General features: G+C 32.7%; 1 protein-coding gene across 1 annotated transcript in view; it reads right to left on the reverse strand.

The window, feature by feature from the left end:
* LOC134240407 (HAUS augmin-like complex subunit 3) overlaps positions 1 to 12,036 on the reverse strand; it is a 41,967-nt gene extending 29,931 nt beyond the window's left edge. The window contains exons 1-8 of the mRNA XM_062722500.1: positions 11,941 to 12,036; positions 5,572 to 5,790; positions 3,119 to 3,232; positions 2,792 to 2,875; positions 1,837 to 1,948; positions 1,382 to 1,573; positions 1,103 to 1,245; positions 657 to 791 (exon numbers count right to left, since the gene is read on the reverse strand). Coding sequence (XP_062578484.1) covers positions 657 to 791; positions 1,103 to 1,245; positions 1,382 to 1,573; positions 1,837 to 1,948; positions 2,792 to 2,875; positions 3,119 to 3,232; positions 5,572 to 5,747 — 956 coding nt within the window. The 5' untranslated portion in view covers positions 5,748 to 5,790; positions 11,941 to 12,036. The remainder of the gene's footprint in view (positions 1 to 656; positions 792 to 1,102; positions 1,246 to 1,381; positions 1,574 to 1,836; positions 1,949 to 2,791; positions 2,876 to 3,118; positions 3,233 to 5,571; positions 5,791 to 11,940) is intronic.
* Between the last annotated feature and the right edge of the window lie 20 nt (positions 12,037 to 12,056).

Consider the following 12,056-nt stretch of genomic DNA (forward strand, 5'->3'; position numbering starts at 1 on the left):
AGTATTCACGCATTTTATTCATATTAAAACAAAGCATGCATAGAAGGAAAGTTACTTTTTACTTTGTTTACCTCGAGGCAATAGATGATTGACACGCCGAGAAGCCAGACTTTGAAGGTGCTAATGATAAGTATCGGGTAACAACTAACAATAGTTTAATTAAATAAATTATGATTTGGCAGAACTTTCTCGATTGATCTTACCATGTACACTGCTAGTGTGTATATAAAATCCAACGACCCTTCGACATTGCGTAATTGTGCATTCCGGTTTATATGTACTTATGTGAAAGCGTTGAACAAAGACAACAAAATAATTTTTAGAATTCCGTTAGAGCACAATAAATTTTAGCATTCAGGGGCTCTTGTGCCAAAGGCGCTAAAATCAGTATTGTGCCAAATATTCTCGTTTTACAGTATACAGAATTATGTATCTTAGTTAGTCTACTTGTGTGCCAAGTTATATTGAAATCAGTCCAAAACTGTAGGATGAGAAGCATTTTGAAAAATTGTTTACACAGTCAGACAGACAGCTAGACAGACGGATGGATGATGGACACCTTACTATCGCATAAGCTCTTCTGGTCGAAGACCAGTAGAGCTAAAAATGAAGACTTAACATTTTATTGATGTGTGAGTGACAGAGTATGTACTTACTTTATAGAGTTACAGTCCTTGGAGAACTCTCCAGCTTGAACCGTTTTCAGAATATCCTCCGCTGTTTCCAGCCGTCGTTCTGACTGGACACTGGCTATCTTGGCTTCAATGTGTTTCAGCTTAGCAGCAGGATAACTGCATTTAAAAATTCTTATTCAGACTTTCACATGAAATTCAATACTGTATGTGTACTTTAAAAAGCAGGCTTCATATTTTAGCGGCTTTGGCACAAACATTTATGCGCTAATTTGTGAATACCACTAAGAAATAATACATAAATACAATATAAGGGGCAAAAGTGTGAAGCACTATTTCATGAATACGCCAACAACTCAACACCCAGTGATTGCTCTAAATTTTAAATATGCCAATCTATGTACAAGTACAGTAATCAAATAATAAGATTTTTAAGTCGTTTTGAAATAAAAGCTTTGTTTAAATCTGACCTCTTCTTGATTCTGGACAATTCTTTGCACTGGCTGATGTTGACCTCTTGACCTACACCTCTAATCAAGGACAGATTGGGGTCACTGATTTCCAGTATTTCGTATCTTGAGCCCTCACTTTGGCCAGCTACATCAGCTATGCCCTTTAATCAAAATGTATTTAAGTTGAAAATTTCTGCACAGTGGACACGGAAATGAAATAATATATAAGTATTCTCATCTGATCAATTAAATTAAAACTCTATTCAAAATCATTATGAAAGTAGACTGATGTCTCACCTCAAAAAATTTCTTCTTTGTAAAGAGAGATAACTCCTGTGAGAACTTTTCCTCCTTTAGATAGTACTCGTCTAGTGCTAGTTGAGACAGGAACATTGGAACAGCCTCCTTACTTTTCTCCTGGACAGGTAACTCGTAAATTTCACTCAGCTGTCCCACACGCTCTGCCAGGTGCTCCAAACTAGAATTCACCTAAAAATGAATTCATTCCAGGGCTATATTATGTGTGTTTATGTATTATATCTGTACATTATATATATTGCAGTATCAATTAAACCTGCTGAATTATGAAGACAATGATTATGGTATTAATTTAATCTTAATTTTGATATAGTGTTTTAGAAGAAACATGAAAAACATTACTCTCTAATTCTAAAGATTAATATAAGATTAAAATCTCACTCATTAACTCACTAGTTTCTACACACAAATTATTCTATTTCAGTCGTCCTTACTTTATCATTATCTGTTTTGTTTTGCTCCAAACTTCTTTTGTACTGGGATTTGACTCTAGCCTCTGTCTGGGAAAGTTTGGATTGTCTGTGGCTCAGTGACGTGTGATGAAGACTAGATCATATAACATAATCAAACTTGTATGAAACACACTATATACTGTAGAAGTACTTTTTTTTCAAGAGATCATAATTCCGCGAGATCTCTATTTCTCTTTGATTTGCTGGTAGAAAATTACGCAGATTTCTTACACTCTCACTATATTCCTGACAAGTATTTATAAGTACGGTGAGACAAATTTCAGCAGACAATTTTTGACCGCGTACATAGCGTAATTTAATACCATGCGGAAAAAAAGTACTTCTACAGTATACAGTCAATTCTCGTTATCTTGAACTTGATGGGACCGAGGAAAAACTTTCGATATATCTGATGATTTGAGATATTGAAGGTAAAATACTTAAAGAATAAGTTGTTGGGACTTCCAAATCACTTCGACGTATCCATGGTATTCAAGTATATGACTTTTGGTATCTTAAACATCAGTATCTCAAAGACCATGGATTGGGAGGTCCCAGACATGCTTATTGTGTACCCTTAATATCTCAAATTCACAGATCTAGATATCTTGAAGCTTTTTCTAAGTCCCATTGAGATTGAAGTTGTGAGGCAGGATGCTATCATTTTTTGTAAAACAAAAAAAGGAGGGGGAAATGGTCCAAAATACATTTGATCATGAATTAAAATTCATTTTGAATTACATGAGCCTAATTCTGAAGTGTTTCAACACAAATATAGTAAAACACAGGTATCTGGAATATCACAGAACAAGAAAGTCAGTTTTTCAAGCAATTTGATCTTGATATCTCAATTACGCAGTTATCTCAATATGTTTTTTATCCTGCTGACTTTAGAATGAAAAGGTATAACTCTAATCTTAAAAGTTACCAGGCTTACCTTAACTTGTTCCTCTTTTGTATCAGACTTTGCTTTCTTGTTCTGCATCTCTCCAAATTCTCTCTTAACTGTTCTACCTCTTGTCTGTAACAGTACCCCGGTAAATTAATTCTCAACAATCTGACACGTTTAACAGTATCTTACATGTATAACAATAATAGTAGATAATTTTTCTTTCAAAATTTTGCTTCAGATAAAATTCACTTAAAACGCCTCTTTACTTTTGACCAAGCTGAATGTGAATGTGAATTTTAAGTTTATGGATTTGACGGTTTAATCATTTTATTTGTCTTTGTTTGTTTGTTGTTTTAAAGAGAACCAACTTACTCTAACTGTGCCACAGGTACTTGTTCATTCTGAGAAACCTTCAAGTTTTTCAATGCCTGATCTAGTTGTTCACCTTCCAAAATGCTTTCCTTTGCACTTTCTAATGAATGGAACCTAAATATACATATATAAACATATGAAAGTATCATTTTCATTCAGTGGTATAAGAGTTGTGGATAAAAAATGGGTACCCCAAAGCATAACAAATGGAAGTACATACAGACAGATGGATGGACATATGTATCATTATATCCCCCCTTGATTTTCAAAAGTGCCTAAAAAAATCTATTTGTCAGTTCCTTCATGCATAGAATTTAATAAATGTACAAATAAGTAAATTGTTTATAGGACAGTCATTTAAAATAATACAGGGGTCTTGCAAAATATATAATTTAGAAAAAACGTTAGTAAAACACTTATGCCCCCTCCCCCAAAGAATTCGAATTTTTGTAAGTCCAAGGGGGCAAAACTCTGACTAAAAGGGCTCAATGTAACCCAAAACAGACCTTAACCTAGATATTCTTATTATAAATCTGTATACCAAATTTCATTTCAATATGTGCAACATCTGCAAAGAAAATGAACGGAAACTGCAAATAATTGGAATTTTTCTAAGTTCAAGGGGCATATCTTTGTTAAAAATGGTGCGATCATACCCAAAACAGAATTTGACTTAGATATTCTTATGATAAAGCTACATACAAAATTTCATTTCAATATGTGCAACCTCTGCGGAGAAAATGAACGGAAACTGATGGTGGACAGACAGACAGACCTATCGACAGACAGCAGCAAAGCAATATGCCCTCCCCTCTTCAAAGGGGGGCATAATTACAAATAGTAAAAATATTTTGTTTCTATATAAATCTACTGGTTCATCTATAGGCGCCGTTTTAAAAAAAATAACATGCAGGCGGGACAAATAGAGACAGAGGCAGGACTTCAGTCTCGTCGCACATGAATTTGCAAAATGCAGCATATAAATATAAGGATTTTTTTGTTTTCGTGACGATGATCAATGGATTGGCTAGCGTGATAATTTTATGCATAAATGCCGAAGGCAAATTATCACACAAGCCACTCGATTGATCACATCAGGAAACCAAAAAATTAGACAGTTATTTATTAAGAAAGCGTATGAGAAGTAAAGCTGTTGACCATGTTGACTGACCTAACTATTCTACACAATATTATTTCACATGTACTTTATATAAAAGTCATTGTTTGATAAACAGTTTATTTGTCCTTGGCAAGATTTTTGTTATAATTAACAAGTACTCATTTGCGAATTTTTATCAATATGCCTACACAGATATTTTCATTTTATTTTCTAAGACTAAAAGTAAAAAACATAATTAACAGTTTGAACAAATTTAAAAATATGTTTACAACTTATATTTATTTTCAAAAGACATTTAACAAGCTGTTAAATCATATTAAAATAACCTGGTTAATTGCCAAGATATTTTTATGATCCAAAAAATAAAATTTCAGTATGAAAATAATTCCAATGTTTGTATTAAAACAGTTGTACAATTTACAGAAACTTAACATGCTTAAAATGTATATATCATAAAAACTTTTTTTCATTTATTACTTTACTTACTTAAAGGTATGTTAATACTTAATACTTTGGGTAAACTCGTAAGAAAGAAACCAAACTGGAAAGTCTCATTGTTATTTTGCTGTCCGTACCTTAAACCCCTTTAGTCAGCGCTTTGGCGACGTTTTCGGATTCGACAAAAATTGTGTAACATCTTCGATTACATGACATTAAGTGATTAGCACATTTAAGGAATCACTGTCTAGTTAGTATAGTATGCCAGGGCATCAACGATAGTGGGAAACATAGGATAATTTGCATAACAGGCAAAGCTCGTTATGTAATAAATATCCCATGTTTCCCACCATCATTGATGTCCCTGGCATACTATACTAACTAGACAGTGATGCCTTATATTTCCATTTCACTGTGAAATACAATTGTAGATTTAGATTTTAAAAATGTAGACATAGATTTAAATTACACAGGACTCCCATGCCAATTTCAATAGTCCTCACCCACTGACGTCAAACACAAAGGCAGCCGTACAAGATTTAAATGCATATTTGGCCTCCTTAGCGTCAGACACTGACAGATGCGCACGAGATTTGCATGCATACAAGGCCTCCTTAGCTCCTGACCTATCGACATGCCTAATTTACATCCCGGTAGAATTATCAAGAAATCAACTCCGCTAATTTTCAAAGAGTTATTATCACATAGAGAAAGATTAAAAATGGAAATATATACTAATCATTAAAAAAAAATTTTAATTCTCTAGCTACATGGCACCTTCTAATCAGAGATTTATTTGAATAACATGTTAAAAACTTTTTATATTTTATTGATACCCTAGAAGCATTGTAAATATAGGTAAATATAGGTATTATTTTCTACAGATAAACCCTACTGTTCCATTTCTTCCTTGGTGAGAACATTCGCAGCACTGATGCTGTTGCAGAACCATTCCAGAAATGGCAGCATTGCATCATTTTCAAACATCCACTCCAGACCTTTGGGGTCCAGTTTGCCGGCCTTGGGATAGCCCAGGTCCCGGAGCACAGCTAACATCTGCTGGGCACTCATGTTGTCAGATTGTACCACAGCCTATTTATCATCAGAGAAGAAGCTGAAAAAAAATTAAACCTGCTGAATGGATAACAGACAAGACTCCATGCAATAAGGCCACATAAAATCGAAATGACAGTTTTCAGTTCTGCAAGCACACGTTTTGAAGTAGCCACATATTCCAAATTTTATTATATTTTTAACAGAATAAAAAGTTGCTAGTGTGGAAACCAATCTGGGGAAAAAAAGTTTCACCCTCATTCATTCCCTCTTCTAGTAGTTTATTACTCAAATATCAATTCCACTAGCCATTTTCAAAGAGCTTGGCTACTTTGTTTACAAATGCATTCCTAGATAATGCCTACAATGTTCAAATGGCTAGTATTTCTATGACCACAGAATTTTTATCAAGTATTTATAGAGATTTACAGAAAAGTCACATGTATTGAGTAATTTGACTATTCCTATATTCTATAGGCTATCAAAACAACAAATATCAAAGATAGTTCTAACTTTGCAGTATATGATAAGTTTTAAGCAAAAAATAAATTAATATTGTTCGAGTAACTGCCCCCTTCCTTGTGTGTGTGTTGAGGCAATGATACATATGATTGCTTCTCATGGTACTGAATTATTACCACTCAATTATCTTGTTGACCATAATTGGCCTCCTTTTAGTTTCATTATAGAAGTAACTGTATCAATTGCTTTATTTAAAACTTTTAGAACTTTGAGTACAAAGTCTCTCAATGAGGCGTGGTTTATGGTTTATATGAATGATTTTTAAATGCATCAATTTCAGAAGAGTTCAAGGTTAAATATCATCACTGCACCAAGGTGCGACTTTAAGCACAAGCTGAAAAAATTACACATTTCAGAAAATAGTATGATAAAATAGCTAAATTAAGCTATTCTGTATAGCTTAATAAAGCTAAATAGCTAAATTAAGTTCTATAGCTAAATCAAGAGATTGTACTGGACCTGACTATTAGCCTTTTCACAACAGCTGCGGCACTACTCTTTTGCTGGGCAATATTAACAGCGAGCGCAGCAAAGTGATGCTCATCACTGTAAGCTTTTAAAGCAACGCCTGGGCAAAGAGGAAAATTTGGCTTTTGCATATTTTCCGCAGTTACCTGTAGTCCATAATCTTTAGCAAAATGCATCTTATTGCAAACAATGTTCTCATTCCAAGAGAAAAATCCCTCTATTTTAATGAATTTGAATTATTTTTTAATAAAATTCGCAATATTCAGATTTTGATTTAGTAAACAAGTGATGTAAAGTAACATACGATGTCATGTGACGTCAGAGTCTATACGTAGCATCTAAATTAAGACTGAAAAGTATCTCACCATCACCATATTAAGCTTTGGCAAAGTTTTTGTTGATAGATAACTAAATGTCATACTTAAACAATTGCTTTTAAGTCATATTTCACCAAAACAAATTAATTTGCCATGCAAAAGATTAGTACCGCAATTAACGTGAAAGGGTCTTAGACTATTGAGTCCTCACGACTTGTCTTACAATTTTAGCTGCAGAACTGTACTCCCCGAAAAAAAAACATTGACAGATCGGAGAGCTACAGTGCCAACCATTGAAAAAACTGTAGTGTATATTTATTGCACACAAAAAAGTGAGCTGTTTCTAGATTTATAATATTTCTCCATGTTTTTTAAAATGTCATCTCAAAATATCACTAACCGTGTGTTCCCAACATATTCTTCCACTGTTTCCACAACAAAACATTCCTTAAAAGTGTTGTAACTTGTTAATAGCCCTCCTGGACCCGAAATTGAGTTCATCAAACCTTTCGTTTATTTATACTCCATTTTGGTTTGCAAGATAATTCGGTCCAACCCGCTTTTGTGCAGATGTCAGCTACAAGAGTGTGTAATAGAGGACAGTGTTTTCCCTTTATTTTAAAGTAAAGGGTTAATGATTGATTGTTACAGGCTAAGGCTTGATATTAATGAACAGTACTATGTTAACCTTATAACAAACTTTGATTTCTAGGCAGCATTTTTATCAATCGAAGTGTTCAATTTGGCCGTTTACGTTAGCCGGTTCTTAGGGAAAACACTGAGAGGAGTAAAGAATTTTTTAGAAATCTACCTTTTTGGCAATTGAGATTAGAATTTTAGAGAAAAAATCCAGACAAAAGCATAACTTTTTGTGTGCAATATAATGAATATAAAATACACATTTTTTCAATGGGTCAGCACTGTAGCTCTCTGGTCTGTCAATATATTTTTTTTTCGGAAAGCTGCAATTCTGCAGCTTCTTAAATTTAACTACTCCTATACTAATTTTTATAGAGGGCGGAGCCCTCTCACGGGCCCGAAGGGCCCCTGAGAGCGAAGCTCTCCCTATAGGTAACACGTATGTATATGAAAAATAAAAGAAATCTATTGTAAACTATATATTAATTACAATACCTATGGAACTGAGATTCTTGTCGCCAATATGGCGTCCTGTAAAATGGCGTCGTTTTGATTCACGCGCAAATTCTCGTTGTTGGTGAGACTTTCATCAAAGTGAAAACCATTTAATCCAAGGATAATTAGTAGTAATGGTTTTTTACTTAAAATCAAATCCATCTTCCAACTTTCGATTTAGACGTTTAGATTTATTTATAGTTCGCGCTTCACAAGTATAACGGCATTTGATTGGTTAGAAATTCCCTACGGGCGGCGCTGTCGTCTGCACTATTGAGGAGCGGATCTATATGTGGCGCCTTTCACTAGACTGTAGAAGGAAAATAATCCTTATTTATTTGCTATTAAAATTTAATAATAACGAATGTCTTCAGGATTATTGTCAATACATACCAAGCTAGAAATACAGTATTTTTTTTTAGACATACTGTACAATTTTTTTGAACAGTTAAATATGCTTTAAAAGTTATATTTAAAATTTAATACCCTGTGAAAAGTCTAAATATAGGGACTCAATAAATGTGTGGAATATTTTTTTAAAAATTTTTTTAGGTATCCAAATTGTTTATGAATATCTACTTGTACATAGATATATAAATATTTAGCAGATGGAAGTCTGAGTCTCATTTTTGTTGTGATTTTTAAAATTCAATATTTCATTTTATGAAGTTTTTCAAATGACAAAATTTCAGTATCTTAATAATATATAGTTTATAGTTATAATAATCAAAACAAAAATCTTAATTGATATATATGAATTTTAAAAATATAGAAAAGATTTTTTTAGACAATTGGAATTACATATATACTGTAAAGTCTAAAATTAGGAAAAACTAAGTTAGACAATGTATGTTGTACAGTCTGGAGAGGTAGTTGTTCAGTCTGCATGTATCAGTAAATGCATGTAAATGAAGTTATATGACTTCAATGTTGCAGTGCATGCTGTTAATGTAATACACATCAAGCATATCAATATAGTTTTCTATCCTTATAAATGTGCTTTAAAACTTTTAAAAACATGAAGCAAATATTCAGAATTTTTAATCAATAAAGTTATTATAAATACTCAATTCAAACTTCTCAGAAGTGTACCCTACTATTCACAAGTTTTGGTTTTGAAATTATATGATTAACCAAGTCTTAAATGACAAAGATACCAGAAAAATTACTTTTAATTTCGAGGTTTTTTTTCTTCAGATAATTAAAAAGTATAACTGTTTTCAAAACGATTGTGTTTATGTTAGATTTAGAAAATTCGAAAGACTATTTAAATCAGATTTGTTTTAACAACATCAGCAAAAAAAAAAAAAAAAAAAAACACCTGAAAAGTGAAATATACATTTTTCGTTAAAATAAAGAAAACAATCATTATAATTAAATTAATGGGTTACCAATTAATGTAAAATAAAAAGAAATACATAAGAAGAAACTTTAAAAAGATATATCACAACAGGGACCTAACAAATGTCCCTAATCATGCATCCGTTGCAAATTTTTTTTCTCATAAAAGTTGTGATGCTGTTATATTTTCAACCTTCGTGATAGTAACACAGTCAAATTTGGTCTGATGATGAGATTCATCCAGGAAGTAGACCATCTGTCTGTATTTTAGGTCATCTGAGTTCGTCTTCTGATCTGGTCTTGACAATATTGTTCTTACTTTAGATGACGTCATAACTATGATAATGTAATGGGAGTAATAACAGTTGAGAAATGACTTGAGGTTTCCAGATCAGTGTTGTTAAATAAGCATATGAATTAAAAGTAGTGAAAGACAAAGAAATGATGCTCAGAAAAGTTTATGAGTTGATTATTGTAGGATATATTTGGGAACAAGTTTACTGTTACATGCATTAAAGTTTGAGGTGTCGTTGGACTGAGGTGTATCACATTTCTCGGACCTCGGTACATTGAATTCCTTACTGGTCCAGTGCATGCCGCTCCCTTTCCCCACTACATTCTTCGACGTTTAGTGCTCTGGCTATACAACCCTTTGTCTCATGATGAAATATCTCAGTTAGTTCTTAGATTTATTACATGTATTTGAATGAAAAGTTTTTTTTTTATTAAAATTTCAGAATTTAACTGATTGTCATTAAACAATAAAAGGTAGCAATTTTCTCTTCATGGCTCCGCCCTCACTAACGGTCACACCGTCTAACATATTAATAGGATTGGTAAAATTAAAACAGGACAAATAAGTTGTGACGAGCCCCTGTGAATAAGGGGAAAACCCTGTACCAGTGTCTGAGTGGGAATCAGGACAACTCGCCCCCAAGACAACTCGCCCCCAACACTTGTTAAGACAACTCGCCCCCAATTTAGGACAACTCGCCCCCACTCAGGACAGCTCGCCCCCACTCTAGAGACAACTCGCCCCCATTATATTTTATTGTGTACTGCAAGGAAAAAAAACATATATTATTCAATAAAATATATTTTAAATGCAAGATTAATCTATGATTTATAATTGATATTTTTTATAGGTAAAATAAAATTAATATTTACGATTGTGTGTGTAATATGTTGTTATTTGTTTGGGTTTTTTTTCATATATATTTATTGAACACAGTATATGTATAAAATATTTATTATTTCCTTAGACTTTTTTCTTATGAGATAAAGCAAATAAATGCGTTTTAATTTTTCATACTGTTTTAAATTTATATCTGTAGAATATGTCTAGGTAAATCAAGTACAATATTCTAAGTTGAACAATCTTAATTATTTAATGACATATTAATGATATTCCATTGACGACGGCTTTTAGGGAACTTATGAAAACTGAAATGAAAACAGCAGACAGAATTTTAATGAAATCCCCAAGCTCACAAGTAATTTGGAACTTCAAAGTGATGATCAATTAGGACAACCAAGCCCCGAAAATTCCGTATATTTAGTTGTTAAAAAATTGGCTTGTCCAAGCTCCAAAGCATAATTAAAGTAATGAAGAATTAGAGCATGCAAGCCTCGAAAATTACATATATACAGTAAGTTGATAAAAAAAAAATTTGGTGTATCCAAGCTCCGAAGCAACTTAAAACTTTAAAGTGATGAAGAATTCAAGAAAGCTTGTGTTGGAAACAAATAATTTGACATGGTCCCTATATAAGGAAGAAATGACTGGAATCTGTCATCTGTAATAAAATAATTAAGTAGAAAAAATATATTTAATATTATATAAAAAATAAACATTTTCATAAAAAAATTATATTAATCGTATCTTCTCCTTTTTTAAGTGCAATGTTATATAGGCATAATGACCGCATAAATGCAAATATTGATGAATTTAATCTAAAACATATTTCTGTTTCAGGCACTTCACGTGAGAAGAGGAGTACACTTTTTGAGCGTAACTAACGCCAGAAACACTTAAAATAAAAATAAATATCGAAATAATATAAAAATATATATATTTAATAACAAATATATACATTTATATAAAAAATATCGCCCCCAATTTGCTTTCGTAAAGCTGGGGGCGAGTTGTCTTAACATGGGGGCGAGTTGTCTTAACAGGGGGCGAGTTGTCCTAAATTGGGGGCGAGTTGTCTTGAAAAGGTGGCGAGTTGTCTTGGGGGCGACTTGTCTTGGGGGCGAGTTGTCCAGCATTCTCTGAGTGTGTAACTGTGACTGAACAAAATTGTAAAAGCTAGCTAGTACTAGTAAAAAAATTTAACTGAAAGGTAGCAATATAACCACATTGTTAACATTTAATAAATTCAAAATAAAGCTAAACGTTGGTTGAATATAAAGTAAACATCACCTACTTTCAACTTCTAAATATTCGCGGCATGCTAAGCGTCAAAATGACTTTGATTTTCATGTAAAATATAAGAGAAAGAACCCTTTTCACTAGGCCTAGGTTAATTTGAAAAAAATATAT

This window comes from Saccostrea cucullata, unplaced genomic scaffold (assembly GCF_032062105.1).
Source record: "Saccostrea cucullata isolate Sc308-1 unplaced genomic scaffold, CSIRO_AGI_Scuc_v1 ctg246, whole genome shotgun sequence".
Classification (NCBI taxonomy): domain Eukaryota; kingdom Metazoa; phylum Mollusca; class Bivalvia; order Ostreida; family Ostreidae; genus Saccostrea; species Saccostrea cuccullata.